Source organism: Lissotriton vulgaris, chromosome 3_1 (genome assembly GCF_964263255.1).
Source record: "Lissotriton vulgaris chromosome 3_1, aLisVul1.2, whole genome shotgun sequence".
In the NCBI taxonomy this organism is placed as follows: Eukaryota; Metazoa; Chordata; class Amphibia; order Caudata; family Salamandridae; genus Lissotriton; species Lissotriton vulgaris.
The window spans coordinates 308,655,312-308,680,387 of record NC_141689.1 but is presented as its reverse complement, the minus strand read 5'-3'; the positions used below and the strand labels follow the sequence as shown (position 1 = coordinate 308,680,387).

The 25,076-nt window shown below is 44.6% G+C and overlaps 1 protein-coding gene across 1 annotated transcript in view; it reads right to left on the bottom strand.

Moving 5' to 3' along the window:
* TARS1 (threonyl-tRNA synthetase 1) overlaps positions 1 to 25,076 on the bottom strand; it is a 201,354-nt gene that overhangs the window by 79,581 nt on the left and 96,697 nt on the right. Inside the window, exons 6-11 of the mRNA XM_086960505.1 lie at positions 17,714 to 17,831; positions 13,386 to 13,450; positions 13,226 to 13,304; positions 11,302 to 11,448; positions 10,644 to 10,742; positions 10,139 to 10,305 (exon numbers count right to left, since the gene is read on the bottom strand). Of these exons, the coding sequence (XP_086816631.1) occupies positions 10,139 to 10,305; positions 10,644 to 10,742; positions 11,302 to 11,448; positions 13,226 to 13,304; positions 13,386 to 13,450; positions 17,714 to 17,831 (675 nt within the window). The remainder of the gene's footprint in view (positions 1 to 10,138; positions 10,306 to 10,643; positions 10,743 to 11,301; positions 11,449 to 13,225; positions 13,305 to 13,385; positions 13,451 to 17,713; positions 17,832 to 25,076) is intronic.

Genomic DNA, 25,076 nt, shown 5'->3' with positions numbered 1-25,076 from the left:
CCCAGCATAAAACATTGTTGGTGCTATTGTGCTAATTCATAACTTTGAACCTTTCTAGATGTTAAAAAGAGGTCACTCCAGAATGGAGAGGTGGGAGGTAAGTGAGGAGTCTGCAGTTACACAGAATATCCACCATAAAAATCATTACCAAAGTTAAGTAACCTGCTCTTATGATGGATGCTTCTAATTAAAGATGTATATTAGCTCACAATGGATACCAAACAGTACCAGACCAAAACATCTTAGAAGACTGAACAGGCAAAATGCCCTTCCCCGCCAGACCTGGCCGTGAATGTGTGTATTGATGCTCACGTCGCAGCATGGTAGATGTCAAGAACTGGCCCTCCAAGAGTCAAAGGAATGTAGACATCTTAGCCCTGGTGGAATGGGCTTGCAGTCCTTCCGGAGGCTGCTTCTCGGCTAGTGTAGTGCAGATCTTAAAGCACAGGACTAGCCACCCCAAAGGGGTTCTTGTCTACACAGCCTTCTCTTTTTATGCTCTGGAGAACACCACAAAAATGTAATTGTCCACAAGGTAGCCCTGAGTACGATCAAAGTAAAAGCTTACAGCTTTTTGGGGTCCATCTGATGGAGCCTCCCCCGATCAAAGTAAAAGCTTACAGCTCTTTGGGGTCCATCTGATGGAGCCTCCCCCGATCAATGTAAAAGCTTACAGCTCTTTGGGGTCCATCTGATGAAGCCTCCCCCGATCAATGTAAGAGCTTACAGCTCTTTGGGGTCCAGCTGATGGAGCCTCCCCCGATCAATGTAAGAGCTTACAGCTCTTTGGGGTCCAGCTGATGGAGCCTCCCCTACTCTTTCAAGTAGTAAGGGAGGGCTAGGTAATGGATTGCCCAACGTGAAAGGGAGTCATGACCTTTGGTAAATAGGTTACTAGAATTCTCAGCATCAATTTGACTGGGGAAAAGGTGCTATACGGCAGTTGCACCCAGTGCCGAAATTCATTCATGCAATGAGCTGATGTGACTGCAATGAGGATAAGGGTCTTTAAAGCCCGGAGACGCATTGAGCAGCTTTACATGTGCTCGATGGGCATACGCCTGAGAAATGTCAAAACCAAGTTAAGGTCCCACTGTGGTATCAGAAATGGTTTTGGAGAAAATATGTGTCAAAACGTTAATAAATCTCATCACAACAGGTCACTGAAACAGGTTTGGCAATTGTACAAAAGTACGTCTGGGTCAACAAATAACCTTTTATAGTGCCCATTAGGATAAAGATAAAACAAAAAAAATCAAACAGCTTTGCTTGTAAAGGATCAGTCTTGTAGACGCCACACAATGCCACAAATTTGTCTCAGCACCGGGCATAAATGAACTTTAAAAATGGTACTTGGTCGCAAAGATGACAACTACCACCTCAGGCAGCTGCTCAAACGCAGTCAACTGCAAACACTAAATCTCCACACACAGAGGTCCTCCCGAAGAGGAAGCCTGATTGGATGACAGATGCACATGTTCAGAAGTTCTGGGTACCACTCTCTCCTGGCCCAATCCAGATCCACGGGGATGACTTCGGCCAAGTTGCTCCAGATTTTTTTTAGTACTCTGGTGTTGGACTTGGACCTTTCTGCAGAATCATCCTAATACCTTTTGCCTTCCTCCTATTTTTTGCCGAATTTGAGTTTGTTGGCCTTAGGACGCTATGCACTTTACCACTGCTAACCAGTGCTAAAGTGTTTGTGCTCTCTTCTATAAACATGGCAACATTGGCCTTGAAACCGTTTGGTGACCGTGCGCGGTATAAATATTTTTAACATAACATAACATATACAAAATTGACATACTTAATTTACTTAGAAGTCCCTAGTAAAGTGGCACTACATGTACCCAGGGTCTGTAATTAAATGCTACTAGTGGGCTAGCATCACTGTTTGCGCCATCCACTCAAGTAGCACTTTAAACATGTGTCATGCCTGGTATTGTAGCTTGTGTCTGCAGTTTTAAACTGCCATATCAACCTGTCAAAATAAACCTGTTGCCAGGCCCTAACCTTCCTTTTTAAAACATATAAGTCACTCCAAGGGAAGGCCCTGGACAGCCCTGATGGCATGGTGCATTGCTTTTAAAAAGTTGGACCTGAACCTTTCAGTTTTACATCTCCTGAAACACTCGATTTATTTCATTACTGCAAGGCCTACATCTCCTATACGTAAACATTGGGGGGCGGGGGGGGTTACCTCATTACATTTAATAAGCTGTAATTTACAAATGGGAGCAGATAACCAGTTCATGTTTGGTGTCTAACGAATTGTAATTGAAAGCCACATTTAATGGTAGAGTTGGACTTTTAATAAAAACTCAGAAAAGGCCACTTTTAGAAAGTTGGCATTTTCTTGTCCTAACCATTTGGTCCCTGCAGCCTGACCCTGGGCCATATGACGAGGTGCAGCTGGCAGTTGGCCTTTAAGTATTACTCCCAGACAATGTGACAAAGGAAAGATAGGTGAGCTAACAAGGGGATTACAGTCAGTTAGCACACTTGCACATTACAAAGACCCTGCCTGAGCACCCCCACAAAGGGCATCTCACTAGGCTATTGTGACCCCAGATAAGCTGGGGCCAGGATAGGGAAGAAGAAGATGCCCGACACCTCAGATGGATGTATGGAAACCTCTAGAAGCTTCTACCACCACAAAGGCACAAATGGGTATAAATACTTGACCTCAAACACAAACTCTTTGGTCACTTCTGGACCAGTGGACACTCTGCCAGGAAGAGGGGCTGGTGGGTTGCTGAAAGGACTGCCACTCTGCTGCACCACTGCCCTGAAGGACCGCTGCCAGCTGTGCTGACCTGCTGCCCTCTTGCCTGGATGAGAAGGACTGGACCAGAATCTCTTAATCCAGAACCCAGAGGGACTCCAAGGACTAGTTGGCTGGCCTCCTGATCTGAAGCTCCAGGGACATAACAGGTTACATCTGCACCTGGACTCTACCATCTTTGATTCTACCATGCCATTTTGTGCCACCCGATCCTGGACCCTGGGAAGTGTATAAAGACACACTACCTGCCTTGATGGATCCAGCGGAACAGATATCTCCTCTGCTGCATGACCCATTCCTTAGCAGAACCGACACATTGCTGCTGATTTGTGTATTAAAAACCTTGCATAGAGCTGCATCACAGCCCATAGGAACCACCACAGCCTCGATGACAATAGCGGACTCTGCATCGCAAGCCCCATTGACAGGCTCCTCGATGAAGACACAGGCCCTCTCATCTCATCTGTCCTCAGAACCGATGCATCGCTTCGGCTTCACAATGCATCTTCGACGCAGGTCCTTGCAACTCCCTGCAAGCCAGGCTTTAACACCTTCAATGCTAAATGTATTTTCCCCAGGTGCTGCATGCCCCTATTTCCCATTGTTCATGACGAGCTCAGCTCGTCATGAGCACAGGAGCACTGTACTGCATGACGAGCTGAGCTCGTCATGAGCATGGAAGGGGTTAAGGTACTCTGTTCAGGAGGCCTAACAGGGTATTGCCAGCCCATGCTCCATTGTGGTCGGCCTGAACTTGTGATTTTGTTCCGGTCCAGCGTTACCAGATATCCACTCCATGTGCTTTGTGCTTTTTGGCGCTATTTTTACCAAAATCTTTACAATGGCATCTATCCTGTTCTACTGATTGGATTCTTGTCATTTTGATCTTGTTTTATTTATTAAAGAAAGTTCAATTTTTAGAACTTGTTGTGGGAACCTTTCTTGTGGTGCTTTCAATTTATTACTATTTGAACTGTTGCACCAATACTTTACACTTTGCCTCTAAATTAAGCCTGACTTATCTATGCCAAGCTACCAGTGGGTTGAACAAAGGTTAATTTAGGGTTGGCTTGTGCCTCACCCGGACAAGGATTATGGTTGCTGCTTGGGTTCAACCAACAACCCAATTTAGCATTTCTGGGAAGTAGAGGCAGGGATGGGAAGGCCTATAGAAGTAGGCCTATAGAAGTATTGTGTTCCATCAGAGCCGGAATACATTCCATTGCGAGTGTTCACATAAAAGCTATAACGTGAAAAACAAGACTATGCACGTTCTTAACGGTGGCTAAAAGATCTGTCCAGGGTTCTCCCCAATGCAGGAAGATGCCCTGCTCTACCTCAGGATGTAGACTTCAGTCTGATTTGGAAGTCAACACCTGTTTAACTAGTCTGTTGTGGCATTCAAGGACCCTGCCATGTGATTCACAATCAAAGAAATACCCAATATACCAAAATATGCTGTCTCTTCAATGGCGTCTGATGTTGCAGTGGGCCCATCATCAAGGAAATCTATCGGATATCACGCAGATTTTTGTAGTGATGGCTCACTTTCGGCAGCGGTGAACCAATTTTACTTGAGCAGTCACAACTGCAGATAGTGAGACATTGCTTCGAAAATCTGTGTGGCATTCAATAGAGTTCCACTGAAGAGCCTGCATATGCCACCCAGTAAGGCCCAAAAGGAGGATACAGAAGGCTAAGATGCCAAGAAGCCTCAAAGATGCTCTCACCATGACTGAGGACGGAGACTGAAACATTGGGATCTTAGTGAATGTCCTGGACTTGGAGTGGAGAAAAGGTCCTGAACTGCACCTGTCCAGACAGATTTAACAAATGGGAGCCTCTGTGAAGGGGCCAGGTGCAACTATGGCTCTTTGATAGTGAACCCCACCAATGTCGGAGGCCACTTTAAAGAACTATTTAAAAAGGTTGGGGAAAACTGGCCTTCAAGACTTCTGAACATGGGCAGTGACCACTGCCATCACTTTCATAAGCACCAGAGGGGAGCTGTTGCAGCTGAAGGGGAGCAAAGCAAACTGAAAATGCTCTTGACCTACCCTGAAGTGCAGGTAACATATGTGGGAATTCAGGACCGGTATGTAAAGAATATGTGCCTTGTAGGTCCAAGGACACTATCCAGTCGCCAGAGCAAACAGGACTAGGGCCAGCATGAGCATTATTAATTTGTTCCTGAGCAATAAGGAATTCACAGGTCAAAGGGCGAAGATAGGCCATAGATTGCAGCTTCTCTTTGGTACAAGGAAATAGCGAAAGTAACAACCCTCTCCTCTATCCAAGTTCATAATCTTTACACTAGCACTTTTGGAGAGTAACACTTGCATCTCTTGTAACAGAATGGACACGTAACCCTCAGAAATTTGTTCTGATGTGAAAGGAAAGTTTAATGGGGCAAAAACAAGGGATAGGGTATAGCCTTGCTTAACAATTTGCAGGACCCATCTGTCGGACGTGGTGTATCTCCATCCAGGAACCAAGTGTTAAATCCAGGCCCACAGTATAGATATGGGCCACTAAGGGTAAACTAAAGAGGCTAAGTGGCTGGTACGTGAGGGTAGGGGGAATGGAAGGAACGATGTCCCTGCTAACATGCGTCCTGCCGGTCTGAACCGCATCCATAGACTTAAAAGGACTGGAAAGGACTGGAATGACTGCTGTACTGGTTGGGAAGATTGTTTTTGACTATTTGCCAGCCCCATGGAGTAACCTCTGAATATTTGAAATGGATGCATGAACTCCTTGAGAGACGTCAACAGTCCCAGGGATCAAACCTTGGCTCTACTCTCTTTAAAGAGGCCCCAAGGTCTCTAGGAGCACTGCCAAGATCACGCTGGTCATGCCCCAAAGGGCATGTGTATAGTGAACCAATAAGAATACAGCCTTTAATAATCGTAATTCTAGATTGGAAGAGGAGAATAGATGTTTGCAGAACAACTCAATTCTATTGGATTCCCTATCAAGAAGAGTCGTGGGGAATTATTTGGAACTTATCTTACCGACTGATGCCTGAGCTGCAAGGATCTCACAGGGTAGGATGTTTAGTAACATAGTCAATGTCACCAGAAGCTGGTCTGTGACACCTGGCCACTTGCCTATTCATTGGAGGGCAGTAACATTACTTTGATTAAGTGCCATTTCAAGGTATCGGTGAGGGCATTGTTAAAGGAGAGCAAGGTCTCAGGCACTGCTTGCGCAGGTTGCAGAACTACAATAAGAAGGTTTGTTTTGGTCTCGACTGAAGGTAGCTGTAAATCTAGAACCTGAGCTGCCCACTTGATCACTAATGTGAATACTGCACTCCCTTCCATTGGTAGCCCAATTGGCGAGCCAAATCGTGCCTCAGGGCAAGTATCTATCCCCCTGAGCCTCTAGTAAATTAATGTAAATGTTTTCAACTGTGTAGTGGTGGGGAGGGAGAAACCATCCCCCATCATCATCACCAAACCTCATCTTGGAGTGTCCCTTGTTCATGAATGAGCCTCTAGTAAATTAATGTAAATATTTTCAACTGTGTAGTGGTGGGGAGGGAGAAACCATCCCCCATCATCATCACCAAACCTCATCTTGGAGTGTCCCTTGTTCATGAATCAGAGCCAAAACATAAGTGACCCACTGCTGGAATGTACGCCCTGGTAGTGGTACTGGGCCAGAATCAAGTTGTATGATTACCAGATGCATTTTTGTAATCTTATAGCATGATACAGGTTCAGATCAGGAAAGAAGTTGGTTCGGAGTCTAACATTCAAATAAGCACTGGATCCTCTTCCAGCACAAGTACTGGCTTTGACATTAAGTGGCCCGCCACAGCTCATGGAGTCAGAATGGAAGCATATACCGCAGTCTATACGGATGGGGCCTGAGGTGGGTCGAACAGGGTCAGTGGGCGAAGTGGATGGATCTTCTAGTAGAAACCTGGTGGAAGGTTCCTGTGGTTCCTAAGGGTCCTAAGGCATGTCAGAGGGAGGGAAAAGCTCCAAAATCTGAAGCATGGCCTCCTGCAAGGCCTTAATCTGCGGAGATGTCGCCAATGACACAGGAAACTCCGGTGCACAGAAATCAGTTGGGAATTGGCTATGTGGCCACAGACCTAGAAGACAGACCCACATCATGACATCCTCATGCCTTCCCTTTGGATAGAATGGTGAGATGGTGTAGAGTCCTACTTCTCTTTTTTAACATTCCATTCAGATTTCAACTTGGACTTGCTGGATGACTCGGACTGAGAATTTTACTGCTCGTGGAAAAGACCATGGAAGTGGGATGAGAGTCCACACTGACAATGAGTGGAAGCATGTCTTTTGTGAGGACAGCGACTACTTATGTTATGCAACATACACCTTCTTGGGCCCGGATCGCCTCTGGGTGCATTACAGCGCATTTATCGCTCAACTTCACCGGCATCCCTGTCCATGAACAACATGTTTTCTAAATTCACAGCATGGTTTCCAACTGTCATTTTAGGAGCAGACAAGGTTTCCTGCACAGTGCTTTTAGTCTCGAAATCCTCAGAGGGCCTACAAATTGTGTAAAGGCATGGAAAGAAAGGAATGGATGTCCGCAGGCAGAATTGGTGCTTACATGCGGCTCCGCTACATCACTTCTGGCATGCTTTGGAGATGGCACAAAGCCAGCATAGGGGCGTTGCTGCAGAATAGGATCAGGATCCAGTCTAGCACCTAGGGAGTATTCTAAGGTGAATAATTGAAAGTTAAAAGTATCCATCAGAAAATTAGATCTTTTCTGGCACGATTGGTGCTTACATGCGGCTCCGCTCCATCACTTCTGGCATGCTTTGGAGACAGCACAAAGCCAGCATAAGGGCGTTGCTGCAGAAAAGTTTCAGGATCCAGTCTAGCACCTAGGGAGTATTCTTAAGTGAATAATTGAAGGTTAAAAGTATCCATCAGAAAATTAGATCTTTTCTTAGCCTTTCTAAGGTCATCACGTGTTTTAAAGAAGTAATGGAAAAAATAGGTTCTTTTCAGTGCCTCAACATTACCCAGGGCATCTTAGCTCCCTAGAGCAAGGAGAGGGTCTGGAGCACAAGATGGGGAACATGTAAATCACTCTCTATAAAGTGCATCCAAGGACTACATACATTAATGAACTAAAAATAGAGTCTACATCATAATGGACAGTCCCTGGAAAGCCCCACATTGACTTGGCCGAGTCGCTGTCCTTTTTAGGTCTCGGCCTACGCAGCGCGCATGCGCTGCATTGGAAGGAGACCGGTTGTCATTGATGAGCCTTTAAATGCCAAAACGTGCGCACGCGTTCCATTGTCTTCAATGGCCACACATGCACGTTGGTGATTCCCTTGCGGGAGCGAGCAGGAACCATCTGTTAATAATTAGAAACAGATGTTTCCTCCTGGCTCCCTCAAGGGAAACCGGCGCAGGCCCCCTCCTATCTCCCTGCTGCTGCACCGAGGCGCGCGTACGCTTGTTTTTTAATGAAGTGTAGCTGTGCTGCAGCGTTCCCTGAATGCAGGGTATTCCGGGGCTGGAACAGTGTCCCAGCAGTCTTGTGAATTGTCACACAGGGCTTTGTTCCTGCCGCTGCCTGGCTCCTCGTCCAGCTGTGCAATCATTCAGATACAGAGGCGAGCCCAGCAGGTGAGATTAAATAGGGTGAAATTCCATCTCCTCTCCCCGGACCGGCGGCACAGAAGCCGGGGTCCAATGGGGCTCCGGCAGTGCGACATTAGGGGGCCTCGCCCCCTCGCTAATTAAATTGTGATGGCGTTCCATTTCTCAGAGCAGAAGATTTACAGTTGTGGGGAGAGCTTGGGGAAGAGGCTGGGGGCGACCGGGTCCTCCCCACCACGTCAGATAACTGGAGTCCATTGTTACAAATTTAAGCAATCTCAAAATATAAGCCTGGGGGGCCCCCTCCACCGGCCGGGCCCCGCGCTTCATATCCCGCGGACTGTACTCCAGAATGTGCGCGGTGTCATCCCGCGCTCCCATGCGGACTAACATTCACCAGCACAAAGGGGACATTTCAGAGCCCTAATAGGATCAGCAGTATGGGAGCGGAGAGGTGGGAAGATGCTGGAGAGACCCCCGGCTGATGGGCATGCACAAAGCGCTGCAGATGGACTCGCCTCAGAGGCTCATCCCCGGCCACTCCCGCTGCAGGCCCAGAAGGGCTGAACTCTGGGGCGCTGCTCTAATGTGAGCCCCGCGTACCTTCTCCCGCTGCTGGTGTAGGGCACGTGAACAGACTGGAGCAGCAGGCGCGCTGAACTCTGAGGTTCTTATCAGCCCCTCTTCCCACACTGCAGGGTAGGGTGCGCTCTGCAGGTGGTGGGCACATGCAAGGAGCAACAAGGGCTAGGGTGCTCTCTGCAGGTGGTGGGCACTTGCAAGGAGCAGTTAAAGGGCTAGGGCGCGCTCTGCAGGTGATGGGCACGTGCAAGGAGCAACAAGGGCTAGGGTGCTCTCTGCAGGTGGTGGGCACGTGCAAGGAGCAGCTGAAGGGCTAGGGCGCGCTCTGCAGGTGGTGGGCACGTGCTTAGAGCAACAAGTGCTAGGGTGCTCTGCAGGTGGTGGGCACATGCAAGGAGCAATTAAAGGGCTAGGGGGTGCTCTGCAGGCGAAGGGCACGTGCAAGGAGCAACAAGGGCTGGGGTGCTCTCTGCAGGTGGTGGGCACGTGCAAGGAGCAGTTAAAGGGCTAGGGCGTGCTATGCTTAGCATAGTCTGCCCCATGATTGGCATTTTTCTGCTTCTGTGATTGACTCCGGATTATAATATAACAAGCATTTGCAATGCAATAGGTCTCGCATTTATGCGAGTTCAAGCTATTGGCATTGTAAATAACAATGCCTTTTATTTAGGTTTTAAAAACAAAAACAAAAAAAAGCATTGGTATTTGCAATGTCAATAGCTCAAACTTGCCTAAATGCGAGACCTATTGCATTGCAAATGCTTGTATTAATTTTCTCCAGGCATGGCACCTAATAAGGACAATTGGATTTATGCCCTGCGCTGAAGTATCAGCTGGGTTTAGGGCGCACCAAACAGTAGTGTTTGAGATGACTTACCTGCAGAAACAAGTTTATGGCCCAGTTTCTTATACGGATCTGAAACATTTTGTCAGTAACTCCAACCTAAGAGTGATGAACCATCAGGATCAAGTGTTTGAGTTACATTATATAAAATATTGCTAAGTAGTTTGTCATATCCTTTTTATACTCGTGAAACATACCCATGATATTAAATAAAACACAGTTTTCCAAGAACAGTCAAAGTAAACTTCATACAAACTTCATGCCAATATTATATCAAGGTGTGAACTGCTAGTACAGATGGGCATACTTTAAAGTACTCACCAATGTCCTGGGCAGTTCATTGGTTTCAAAGCAAATATCTCTTTCTCCACCTCGAAAGAGAACATGTTTTCACTATAATGCTGCCAATGGCCAGAGGTCTGCCAGAGTTTGCTGTTGTAGACATTTGGTGTGACAACCTCTTGGAAACCTCGCTTCCTGTACTCACTCTGGAACATATATCACAATTTTAATAACAATGCAGTAAAATTAGTCTCCTAGTCTTACATTCGCCCACACCCACACAAATACTATACATAACTTAGGAGATAAAAGTTAATTCATATGCTGAGCAGTTGGCATTTGTGCTGAATCACATCTACATATGGCTTTATTTCAGTACTAAATTCTCAAAATAACAGTAAAAAACATGCCTACGATAACAAGTGCATTTGAAGATTAGTCAGGATCTGGGAAACATATTAAATGTATCACAAAAATCATCATTCATAAGTGATGTTCTCCATATTATTTATATGAGTGAAAAAGTAGAAAAATCATTACATACCCGAATAAATCCAATAAGCTGGTTATATATGTATGCACCTTTTGGTAAAAAGAAACAACTTCCAGGGCTAAGTTCATGAAAAAAGAAGAGTTCTTGGTCCTGAAATACATAAATCATAATTCACTGTAGCTTTCTGGTACAAACACATTGATGTAATCTTTAAAATAAATACTTTATAAAATCCCAATTAATTTTAAAAGTGAATGGTACTATTTGGACCTACTATTGTCAAGATGGAATAAGAGATTAAAAATTGATACACCCATAGGTTTAGATTTCTCTAGCAGAGGTCAGTAGAGACTTCTAAAGCCTTTACTGTCAACCTTATTTTCTTATTTTAGCAAACAGACAGAGTGCATAATATTTAAGAGTGAGGTTATGAAAGGATTTAATGGGAAATTATTCCCTTGCAAAACCTGTGCTGGGATAGGGTCAACCTTTTAAGTGAAGGAAGAACAATATAAAACAGCATGTTTCAGTATCATGGACAAAAAAAGGTCTTTTTTAGTAAGGAAATGGACGTATGGAGTGAGTGTGAATGGCCAATGGAGTGATGCAGTATGGAATTCTTTTATATAATTTTATAGTATGTTTCTATGGGGATAGAGAGACTGTATGCAAATGCATGTTTCAAGCAAGAAGTTTAATTTTCACTTACTCTTCCAATCTTTCTATGATCTCTGTTTTTCGCTTCTTCCTGAAATTTTTCCCATTCTTTCAGCATTTTTGGGTCAGGAAATGAGATTCCATAAATTCTCTGGAGGGTTTCCATATCAGATTTGCCTTCCCAATATGTGGAGGAATTCTATAGAGCCGAAAACAAAAGGACCATTAAATGTACATGGATTAGGGGTTGGGTAAGAAAAACACATTTTAAATAAGGTATTGGAATAAGAGCAATACTGCCCTTTAAGTACCAGGCTTTAAGAGATAGAAGGAAAATTGCAGGAATTATAACTTGATTGTTTAAAAGATACACCAATTACAATTGAATCACCGTAAACTGCTTCAGTTTGCAGAGTGGAAAAGAAGAACACAGAATGCGGATTGCCATATGCTTTGAAATTTTGATCTGCCTAGTAGGAGGCCAGTGGGATGCTCTAGAACTGGAAATGCTGCACTGGGGTAAATCAAAAATAGCTCTTGCAGGCCCCACCAGAACTAAGGAGGTCCAGGTCTGTCTACAACAAGTCTGCCTCCTGTGAAACATTTTTCCTGGCCTGGGTACGTTTCAAAGATCCAAAAGACAGAGGGGCTCCATCTGCCTGAAAAAATACAGCAAAATAAATTATAAGTGGATGTCTTGCTGAGAACCTGTTGGGGAGTGGAGAAAATTATTTGTTTCACAACAACTCATGGCATATTGTCCAAAGAGCATTCCTTGGGAATCTGGTGATTTTGAAGCCCCACAGAAGCTTCAGTCATGACAATACAGCACTTACTCATGTAATGATTTTAATACCAGAACATTTGCTTTGCAAGTAAGTGAAGCTCTGTTTTAAAACATATTCCTAAACACTGTTCTGTTTAAAAGCCATTTCCAACGAAAACAAAAGCAGTGAAGCCTCACTGAGGACGTTTTTGAGAATCACACTCAGAACAATAGGTTATTTAAATTCTCGCTTCCAAAGTCTGAATGTATAAAAAAAGCATTCCTTATTTTTTAAAGTCATGACTTACTTTACTTCTGTGTAGCCATTATTTGTTTTTATTTTGTAACTAAAGTGGTTAGAAATTGTTGACTTGTTTATTCCGTAACTGTAATGTCATTTTTTTCTTTGCTGTTAATATATCTGATGCACTTTTTCTTGGAGGAAGGCCTGGCTGTTACAGAAACCGCTTTACTTCTCTGGACTAGATCGACTGTGTATTAGCTCAGCCACAGCTCACATTTACACTCAGGATTAATATTATAGGCCATTACTCTGGAAAAAGAGATCTAAAGTTGCTTCTAGTATTAACATTTCTACGAAAGTTAGACCACACTTTTAGGAGAACAAGTATTATTTACTTTCCCATATACATTGTTTTGCTTTCTGCTGACTGTATACTTCCTTCAATCAATGTATTTTCATTAGTTTCACATGGATATTACAGATTTAACTACAAAACCTAGAAAGGTATAATTTTAACAATAGCAAAGCTATTAATTTGCTTATTTATCTAGGACTTCCCAACCGATTACTGTTTCGCTACAATTGTATACACTGGTTAATTCTGCAAATATTTCAATTCCATGTCGGCATCTCAGCAGTAACCGTGTGCAAACCATATCTTGAGAGTGCTGCATACAGCTCATCCAAGAGAGAGCATAATTACTTACCAAAAACGTATTTTCCAAGAATCAGGGATATCAGACTTGACTCCAGGTGATGGAATTCATTTTGTAAATTGATAATTGAATAGCAGGTTTAATTTTTTTGTTTAAAAGCCTAATAAATTGACAAACTATAAAAGTAGCTACAATGTATTGAAATAGACTAAGATTATACAAACAATTATAAACTTTTTATAACCAATTTTCTGAGTAGGATGACTTTAGGTAAACATTTGTTTTCAAAGCTAATTTGGTCATACAATACCTTATGAATTTTGAATGCCTTTATCTTTCCAGTATGTCGTACATGTGGGCCTCTACACAGATCGATCAGAGGTCCACACCTAAAACAGAAACTCAAATTAATATTATGCATTATTACCTAAATTTAATGAAGTTATTCTAACAGACATAGTTTACTTTACCTGTACACTGTGGTAGTTGGAGTATCCACCTTTTCATTTAAAATCCTGCACTTGAATTTGTTATACTGAAAATGGAAAGGAAAATGAGCCTTTGTAGGTGTTTCACTTAAAGACAATATAATCATGTTATGTTATGTTATACATTGTTTTTATAGCGCCTATCACCGCCGGTCTCTAAGCGCTTAACAGAAGAACATAACACACTGTTACCCCACACCCTCTGCTGTCTCCCCAATTAAGCTGGAGTCAATGCCTTTCTGAATAGGTGGGTTTTCAGTTTTTTTCTGAAGGGTAGTAGCTGTGATTCTTCCTTCAGAGTGGCTGGGAGCTCATTCCACAATTGCGGGAGAAGCACAGACAGGGCCCTACCTCCTATGGTTTTTAGCTTAAACCTGGGTTGAGTTAAATTGAAAAATCTTACTGAGCGCAGAGATCTACCAGGAACATATCTCTTCAGACGTTGCTTAATGTACTCTGGGGCTTTCCCAAAGAGTGCCTTATGGGCCACACAGAGACACTTAAACTGAACTCTGAATTTCACCTGTAGCCAGTGCAGCTTCTGGAGCAGGGGGGTTGCGTGCGAATTTCTGGGCAGGGAGTAGATCAGCCTTGCTGCGTCGTTCTGCACTACCTGCAGCTTCCTCAACAGCTTCTGTGGCAAGCCGAGATATAAGGCATTGCCATAGTCGAGTCTTGAGATAACTGTGGCAGATACAATCGATTGCAGGGTGGAGGCTGATAAGACGGGGACTAGCTTTCGTAATTGCCTCAACACACCTGTGCAAGAGCCAACCACAGCTGAAACTTGAGGGGCCATCGAGAGGTCTGCATCGATCCTCAGACCCAGGCTTTTTACCACCATCCCAGGAGAGGGAGTAGTTCCTAACTCTGGGGGCCAATACAGGTCACCCCAGGGATTCCCTCGGTTGCTGATCACCAGCACCTCCGTTTTTATCAGCATTCACTTTCAACAGATTGTTAGTCATCCAGTTGACTGTGAAACTGAGCAGGTTCCTCACCGATTCCTGGGCCTCTTTGGTGTCTTCCAGCTGAACCAATAGCTGGGTATCGTCTGCGTAATTGAAGATTTCGCAATTCCTACGCATAGGCTCCTCCACCAGCGGTTGTAAATAAATAGTAAAGAGCAGGGGGGTAGTGCCGACCCCTGGGGCACACCCCATGTCACATCACTAATCATGTCACTACAAGAATAGTAGCATTGTAGAAAAGGTAGGTTTCCCAGTGAAACTAAACAAAAATGTAAATTCATTTGAGGTAGTTTAAAACTACACTAAATAATAAAGTTACAAACAGCGAGGAAAGATGCTAGCGTGGGGGATGGAAAAGGAGATAATGAAAGGTCTGGTCCAACAATGAGTTTGACAAGAGTCAAACTCTACCAGAGATCAACGCTGCCTTCAAAATGGAGAACTCCAGCCAAGCTTAGCATGCATCTGTCAAGTATGGTGTAACATTTTAAAGTCTTTGACACTTTTGTATCTACTTAAAAGCAACAATTCACTTAGGGTATCTTCTCTATTGTAATGGTATCCAAGACAGGTACAGAATGTTCGTAGTCTACTAGCATGGAAGATTATACAAACATCTTTTGGCCATTACTCAGACCCTAATATTATTTGGGCTATTAACCCGCATTATTAATGAACTTCTAATCAATAGAAAAGCTTCTCTCTGCTTAAAATGAAAAAACTGCTGACACATTGGTTTATTGAGCATGATATATGTTGTTTGAAGCTACAGTTCAACCTCACAACTAAACTTCATTGGAAAACCTTGGCTGTTTTATCTTGCTCCCCCTGAAAACAAAAGGCCTAAACAGAAGGTAAGTGACAATTCAGTGATCTTGAAATAGTATGTGGTGTTTATAGTGCTAAGGGCAATAACAAAACTTCTCATAAAGATCACACACTTCTCTGGAGACTGACCAGATAGTTGACAGCCATGTGAACTTTTCCTGCAGGGTGAGCAAATATGAGATCTCAAAAGGAACCTCATACAAAATTGTAGGGGAAATTGTATGAGTGCGGACAGTGAGGGGAACGAGCAGAGTTTAATATTTGACTAACATTTGACATAATAAAAGTTCTACTTAATTACAGCAGCACTGGGCAGCTGCAGACCCTTCCCTTTGCATATCTCTGCCTTACTTGTTCTTAGAAAAAAGACAAAAATGTATCAGTTGTGCAGCAAGCTGTACTGAAACCCGTGTTACATGACCTCTGAAAATAAAATTGCAACCTGGAAAGGCAGGCCGTAGAAGCTGTATTTTGATTAACAGAAACAGGTGCAGTCTTAATTCAACACCGTATCAGAATATAAAATGTAACACGCTTAGTGCCAAATTTAGGGCCCTATTTTGATGTCGGTCGGAGACTTCCCGACCCAAATCTTCGGGTTCGCTTTCGACTGCTGCATTACAATGCCAGTGGTTGAAATTGAAACCGGCCAGTCATTCCGGCTGGATTCCGATGGGCTCAAGGAGCCCATCAGCCAGTCAGAGGCCCCGCCATAATCCCTGAGGATGGCGTTTCCACCGTCGGGATTACGATGTCAGTTTCCAACAGGCATTCCATGTCGGACTTTCCGACATGGAAAGCTTGTCAGAAAGCGACTTTGGTGGCCCTAGCAGGGCCCCCAATTACTCCATGGCCTCCGGTTGTGGGCCGAGGGGGCACCTATGGTGCCGCCGTGTTGAGGTGCCTGCCACATGGTGCGGAGATTAACAGAATCTCCCATTTCTCCATGGGAACTTGTGCTATAGCCGGTTTATGGCTGCAGCACAAGCTCCCATAGAGAAATGGGAGTATGCAACCGTACTATGTGCGGTCACATTGTAATTGCGCTGTCATGACAGCAGATCGGAGGTCAGTCGGTCCAGAGACCGTGGCGATGTAGTCCACCCGACATCGTAATATGGCCATTAGAGTTTTGCAGATAGGATACACTGTTACAAACATGGCGGATATCCTGTGGTCTGTAAAACTACTCACCATTCGTTACACCGGACGGGACCCAATTGCTGCCCGACGGCGCTCCTATCACGGAACGCTCTCCCCATTGCGTGGGACTCCGCAATGCCAGGCGTCTAAACACGCCATCAGCTCAAATGCTCAAGATCACTTGTTATTGCCTCACCTGAACTACGCTACATCCTGGAAGCGGCGGGAGGCTGCCCTCACTTATCCGCTAGGCGCCTCAGATGGACTGTTGTCCAGCCGCCTGGTTCCCCACGCCGCGAATGCACCGCCACTAAGTGCACCGGCTTGTTTTAAAATATACTCAGGCCAAATATTCACTGTAGTCCTGAAGATGATCCCAATTTAATTACTGGAGATAGGGATCGAAACGTTACGTTGACAGTTTGTGCAGTTCTGCTTCCCTTTTCAATCCTGTAATACGTGTTGCAGTTACTGTCGGTTTTGAGCTTATGTAAAACTTCATTGTACTATAAGCCACCCCTTTTCTCCACCTTGTTTGCCGGATATTCTATCTTTTTCCTCCCCCCATGTATTGCCTTTCCTTTTCCTCTGACTCGGTACAGGCTTGTGCCCAGTTAATTGTGGCTTGTTCCACTTTCTAAATTTTGTATATACTCACCAAATCTTTAAAATAAAAATCTCCTTGTCCGGCTGGACGTTGGAGAAAAGATACATAGCCTTTATCATAAGTCTTTGTCTGTTATTATATGTCATATCTGCCAAAAGCTTAGGACCTTTGTTAGTTCTAAAACATGTAAAACTAGGTCATTATATTCCACGGCACTTGTAATACAATGGGCGGGATATCTGCCATGTGTATGACAGTGTATCATATCTGCCAAACTCTAAATCAGGTCCTTAGTCTCAACTATAAGATTTTTAGGAGTAAGATGCAACAAAACTCTCAAACTCTACATGCGTACAGACATATTACACAGCTGCTGTTAACAGGAAATGAAAACATGCAGGGATCTTTATGTGCTGTCAATGGACAAAACAATATTAATAAACCAGATTGATTTGTTTCCACAATGACAAACTGTTTGCAGCTCACTTCTTATCACTCCCCAAACTGAACAAAGCATCAATGTCTAATCAATTTTAATTAAACATAACTGTAACATGCTAAGACGTAAGAGGCATTAGGGCGCTTTATACATAGTTAGAACACGCAATGGGCTACATCAAGATAGTCAAATGAATTAAAAGAACAGGGAAAAAAACAGTTGAACCAAGAAATAGAACAGTCTCTCGAACACGTAGAGAGTGCTAGAAACAGTACAGATTTGTATTGCCTTAAGAAGTGTCTTAAGTGGTTTCCTGAATTACCTTAAACATCTCTAGTAAAGTTTCTTTTTTCACTTCCAGTCTTTCAAATTGCTGTTTCTCTTTCATGATTTTCTTACATAAGTTCTCCAGAGAAGAAAAGTCATTACTAGACACACCCCTGTGAAAAAATAACTAATAAATTAATACATAGACCTACTGTCTTGTTTAAAACTACCTGTATGAAGCTAACTTGCTAAACTTTGAGTTTCAGAAAATGTAAACTAATATGTGTTTTATCATGAAATTGCACCCACTTGGGTAATAAAATATGTCACACAAGCTAACACGTTGGGAAAGCTACCACTGCAAAGACCGGGAAAGTATTCCACAGCCATGCTAATGCAAGCTACTGTGAACAGAGACCTATGCTAGATTTAATAGTGTCCTGTTCTCAGACTAGAAATTGATCATGAGAGCTCACTGGATACCACTGTAGGTACGATTCGCCAACATTGCTTTACACAAACCCATTTTATTGATCAAACACACAGACTACAGATAACCCAAAGATAACAATCTTGACATGAAATTGCAATTTGAAAACCATGGGCAAAGAACACCCACAACTAAAAGCAATTGTGCCAACCGGCCACAACCACCTACCCAAAACTGATGAAAAATTGTTACTTACCTGTAACTGTAGTTCTCCAGGATTGTTATCTTTTATAGATTTACATGCTTGAATCATTCCCCGCCGTCGCAGTGGGAGACTCATGATACCATAAAAAGGAGTAGTCAATGACATATATAGCAGTTAATGTTAAAAACACATTCACTTCAAAAGCTTATTCTCATAATTTAATAAGAACCAAAGTACAGCCAGTCAGATGACCAAACCCTCTAAAACACTCACAACAGAGACCTCAAGCCCTAAGAATTTCTAGCACAAGTGGGATATAGAAACCCAAATAATAAGGATAGCCTTTATGGGGAGGAGGGTGGGTTGCATGTGAATCTATGAAAGATACCAATACAGGAGAATTACACTTACAGTTAAGTAACTTATGTTCTTCTCCAGTATTGGATCTTTCATAGATTCACCTGCGTGAATCAGAATAGTAAGCAGTTAAAACACTTAGAATTAATAACTTAATCGGAGTATAGCAGATGGTGGGAAATACATTTAGACATGGCTCACCTCATTGAACTAAATAGCGCAACACAGCTTGTCCCACAGCCACATCACTCTTCTCAGAGGAATCTAGACAATAATGCTATGTGAAGGTGTGCCTGCTGGCCTGTGTCGCCATACTTGTTGAATAGGCACACTAGCAAAGAGAGCTGTGATGTTAGAGAAAGCCCTGGCAGAATGACTTTACTCTTTAGCGGTTTTCCGGCTGTGACAGAACTGGATAGCTGCTGCGATCAATCTGGCTATGTTTTGTTTGGAAATTGGGAAGCAATTACAAAGGTTTCCATATGCGACGAATAACTGATACGCTTTCCGAAATTGTCGAGTTCTGTGCAAGTAGAACTTAATCCATCTTTTAACGTCCAATATAAGTAAAGATTTTTCTGCCTTGGTTTGGGGATTAAAAAAGAATATTCTTAGTACTATGGGCTCATTCAAATGGAAAGCCAAAGGAACTTTTGATATGAACATAGGATTGGTCCCCACTGCACAGATTACCCCCAAACTTTCCCAATTAATAGTACCCACTGTGACACTTTTTGACAACATTTCATGCAGAAAGGTCAATATATATATATATTGACTATGGGAAGCACCGTTGCAGCTAGGATTGATAGAGGAATTTCCTCCGTCCATGCCGGGAGCTGAAAAACGAATTTGTGTGAAAACGAACTATTTTCTAAAAACTATATGTGAAAGGGCAAGATAAACTGATATTGTGATTAATTCAGGTAACACAATCCATGAAATGAGTGCAACTAACTGTCGAAAGGCATGATGGGTACTGTGGTCCAAAGAACAACAAACAGTGAACGGAGTTACGGAGTGAACCTGGGATGCAATGATATTGTGGAAAATGAAAGATCTACTATGACCACAGCGTGATGGGAACGAACTACTAACGTTTTCTCACTAGAAACAAGTACCTAAAAAAAAAAAAGAACAAATGTAGTGAAATATTCTCGGGTGAAATTACATGAAAAAGTAAAGCATGAATAAGATGCTCACTATGAGCATAGCACCACAAAGGAGGAAGTACTAAAGTTTGAAATAGTATGAAAGGACAATACCAGTAGTCCTTCTTCAGTGTTGCATGTGGATTTAACCCCTCCCATGCTGGTGACGAACCCCAGCCGTCATGCCCCGCGGTGGGCGTGTGCTGATGACGGCTGGGGTTCGTCACGGCCCCGCCCTGTTCTTTTGTTTACCGCACAGCGGTAAGATCGCGGCCGCAGAGAAGGGGTTAAAAGAGATTAACTACCGAGCTCATATGATGCATATGATCAAGGCCCGAAAGAGGCTGAAACCGGTCATGCTGTAACCCTCCGCAATTAAAAGAATTGGATGTTACTAACCGGCTGGTGGGCTTTTGTTTGGTCCCTGGATACAGGGGCTCCGTGGTTTGGAATATATATATCTACACACACACACACACACACACAGCTACACCCGACGGAACAATTCAAACTGAATTAAACCAAGTACGTCATTGGGATGTGAAGCAAATAGTTGTGAGGAAGTGTGGACACAATCCAAAAGTTAGGAGAGAGCAGAAGTTGTTAAATATAGACAAGTCAGTGTATTTATATCCTGATAGGCATAGTGCACCACATAGGCCCAGTGTCGAAGATTTTGGTAACTTACTAGTCAAAGAATCTGAAGATAACTGGAATTCCCAAGAGAGATATTTCTAATAGAAAATAAGGGCCTAAAACGAATAGATTCAAAATACAAATATTATGTTGAAATATCATTTTGAAGATAATAAGTATTAGTTTTACAGAATATGTAGTACTTAAGAGGTAATAAATCGATAGGACTCTTTAGAAGAAAAAGGGAAATTCATTTCCTGAGAAAGACATATAAACATAAAAAGGAGTTCTCTCAGTGGAAGAAAAAGATTAGTTGACAGCCGTACAGAAAAATCTAAACATTGGGATATTGCGCAGAGGAAGCATATTGTATTGTTCATTTGTGCCGCACTTATTTATTTAATTTGATAACAAATCGTGGGTAACTAGATTACTTGACTAACTTGAATAGCGATATGGCTTAATACATAATCATGCCAATCTGATATCACCCTACATGTAGCGATGAATAAAATTCATTGATCGACTGTGGGCCGTTTGTCTATTACTGAATCCAACTTGGGGTGTTGGCATTAGGTAGTCATCCCATTAGTCGGGGACTGAAGTAGGGTCTCTAATCTCCCCTTCTTCCCTCTCCTCTTCCGAGGAGAGTGCATCACCTGCCAGCAGTTTAGCTAGTGTCCTAAAAGGCATTGTCGTTCCTAGCGTTCATGCCAGGATAAACTCCTGGATGTCACCGGCCCCCTGGCAAAGATCATGGATATGGCGGAGGACGCCAATGCCTCCGGGTCCCTCATATCCCCAAAGGTACTTTCTAACTGGGGTCAATGGGCCATCATATTTCTAGGGAACACGAACTACGGGATCTCTATGGAGAGGCATAGGTCACTCCTCATTAAGATTGATCCCGAATTGGGGATGCTCTCCACATCAGAGGCAGGGATGATAGCCCAATGGAATTTGTTCGGGGACCAATTTATAAAAGAATTTGATAAATTTGTAAACACTCTAAATTCTCTGGACAAGGCGCAATCCTTGATTAAAATAATTTTAACCCCGGTGGGCGTAGCCGGACCGCGGACCAAGATGGCCGTGTAGTTTCGTAGCTCTGTGTAACTCCCGGCACACCTGGCCTTTCCGGCGGCCCCAGATACACTACGGACGCAGCTAGGGGTGCACTGGCCTCCGTAACAACTCCGGTCTCCGACCGAGCCCCCTCCGCCATTCCCTGGTGATCAGGAACTGGCAATGGCACAGTGATGCGTGCTGGGGCCTGGTACATCGGACGGAGCCGGGGCCTCAATTCGTTCATCAGCCCGCCGGAGTTCCACGTCTCTGGGCATGCAGAGGCGTAATAATTCCCTCATTTCGTTTGGTATTTCTGCCGTGCATCGACAGGCACCCAGTGTCCTTTGGAGTGGTTGGTTGGGCCAGAAGCAGTGAGTGCAAGCTGCCCAGTGTGGAGAGTCCCGCCCCATAGCCCAGGAGGTGACAGGTTCCAAGGGTAAGCCTGGGATCCGGCCGCTCTGTAGTTTCGTGGTGGGGGGCCCCCCAGACCCTTTTTGGACGAAGCCTCTGCCCCGCCACTCCACTTGCTTGCCTAGTGGTCGGAGTCATGGTTACCCCTCCTGGCACACATTAGTGACTTGGGCCCTCACACTGCGACGCCGCAGCCAAGTTTCATTACGCTCTGATTTGCTGACCACAGGGCGTTGGTCGCTGAGCATGGACCTTGTTGCATTCTCTCTCTCTATCTGGCGTCGCCCTTGACCGGATGCCCCCATGTCTCTAGACCCTTAACAAACTTGAAGGCCCATTCCCAGCAAATTGTTACATGCTACTCTTCAAAGCCCTCCTCCTGCTGACCCAGTTGTCCCCCCGTGCAGCTCCCACTGCCATGGGAAAGGTGAACCCGAAGCAAAAGAAGCTGCTGTTCGAGAAGGCAGCAAGCAGTGCTGTCTCCCCAGGCGACTCTATGGTGGAGAAAGATGACTCGGAAGGTCCTATCCAACCAACTGTGCACGGTAATGAGGCCATTATGGCATAACTGCGGGCTGGAGTTAAGGCCCTGGACATGAGGTTTGATGCCCTGGATAGGAGGCTCGACACAATGGGGGCGAGACTTGATAAGCACGACGCTCAATTGGACACTGTGGAGGGGAGAGTGTCCGATCTGGAAGATGGCTCTGCACAGACGACTCAACACCTGGAAAGAATGGAGAGGGTGCTTAAGACTACTGCTATGAAGAATGAGGACTTGGAAGCCAGGGGTAGACGTAACAACATACAAATCGTGGGTATTCCGGAATCCACGAACACCGGGCGGTTGGATGGGTTTGTGGAGGGCCTGCTAAGGGATTTGTTTGCACAAGACTCCTTTACCCCCACCTCTGATCATGGTGAGGCTCCTTAATTTCAGGGACAGAGACACTGCATTGCGCTTGATCCGGGAGCGTCGTTCTCTGGACTGGAAATCTTCCTCGGTCCCCCTATATCCGGACTTCATCGTAATGGTTCAGGGGGCCCGTTGAAAGTTTGTGGCGGTCAAGGTTGCCCTCCGTAAAGTTAGTCTCAGATATAGGATGCTCGACCCAGAGTGTCTGAAGATGGACATAGATGGGAGATCCAGGATCTTCGACTCCCCAGCTGAGGTGCAGGAGTTTCTTAGACACCAGTCAAATAAATCCCAGCATCGAAGGTCACTCACACCGGATCACTCCCCTCGCCTTCCAGATTCTGGCGCCAGCGCCAAACTGTTCTCTGCACACGAATAGTGCCTAGTCGCTTCAACTAATCGATATGGACAGACTCTCTTGTTCTCGATTTGCTACTCTTAAAAGATGTTACTGGAGCCTTTTACAATTTCTATAAATGACCTTTTTTTACGCCCGGGACTGCTTGGAGCATTGCCTCCTCCCCTGTGCTTGTTGCACCTGCTTTGAAATGTATGGTTTCTTTATTGCATTGTTTGCCATGATTAGAATTGGCATTTGGGGTTTCCCCTACATAATGGGTATGGGGATGGTGGGAGGAGGGACTGAGGTAGGTTACTGATCTGCTTTTCCTTATTTGATCTAAACGTTAATTGTGCAAGATGGTCTTTCCTATTTAGAAGTGCTCAGACCTGTATTAATGTCATGTAGTACACACCACACTGAGAACATCACCCTGCTATCTTGAAATGTTCAGCCCTTAAAAGATACACGCAACCGCAAGTAAGTGAAGTGCTACATTATTTGCAGTGCCACCAGACTGATGTAGTATTTCTCCAGGACACGCACCTCCCCCCTCACTCCTCTCCAAGCTATGCCGCTAGTTGAGGCCCCAACCGGAATTTTACAGGGTACAGTACTTACTCAAGGGGAGTTTCGATTCTGGTGCATAAACGGATCCCATTCCGAACGGTGACGGTATACTCTTATCCGGAAGGTAGATATATCCTGGTTAAGGGATGGCTCCACGGCAGCACAATACTCCTGGTTAATGTATATGCGCACAATGTAGACAGCCCTGAGTTTTTTACTGAGCTACATTCACGCATTGACATCATGGGGGCCGATCACATAATTCTGGGGGGTGACCTAAATATCCGGCTTAATCCCCAGTTGGACAGCACTGCAATCACCGTTGACTGACCCCTGGGCCAGACGAACCCTTACATCACTGCTTGATGCCTTTCACCTCTCAGATGCATGGCGACACCTGCATTCAGCGACACTTGCATTCACGCATTATTCTGTCCCACACAACACCTGGACTCGCCTGGACTACTGGTTACTCACCCCTGACGTGGCCACCTGGTCGTGTTCGGTTTCCCACCACCCACACACGCTCTGGGACCATTCACCTGTGGCGCTTCGGCTGCAGATCTCGGGGGCTGGGGACAGGATGGGGCAGTGGCGATTTCCTGAGATGGCCTTGCGAGACACTGTTTTCGAGAAAGAATTGCATACTGCTGTTGAGGAGAATTTAGAGCCTAATAGGAACTCCGTGGACTTTAAGGCTGTGCTATGGGGGGCATTTATAGCCTACATTAGGGATATATGTATTTCCAAAAGAGTAGGCATTTTGAAGGACCTCCACCACACATTGGCAGGGATTGAGACCCAGTTGGCTGCCCTGGACGCTGCCCAGGAAGCTAGTTGCTCCACACCCGACATTAGACGAAGAGCAGCGCTGCTGATTTGATTTCAGGAAGCGGCTGAGAGGGAAGCCCAGTTTTTGGAGAAGTATGCCATAGCCCGACGATATGGTGAGGGGGAACGTCCAGGACGTACTCTAGCTAGATTGATTCACCCCAACCGTGGGCCCTCGTACATTACCACACTGTCTGGCTCTCGGGCGGATTGTAAGGGTATTATTGACAGGGTGTTCATATACTAGCAGGACATCTATAAAACCAGAGTTGACCCTAACCCGGCTCACAGTATCGCTTATCTCAATGAGATAGCCATAGTATGGCTGGAACGACCGTACATGGAATTTCTCGCTGAACCATTCACGGTTGACAAAGTGCTTCAAGCTGTTCAACACATCCTTAACAAAAAAAGAGCTTGTCACCGAGCTTTCTCCAGCGCAGCCCCAAAGATATGGTGCTCTCTTCTGCATGATTTATGGAGAACCTCTTCAACGAGGGCTT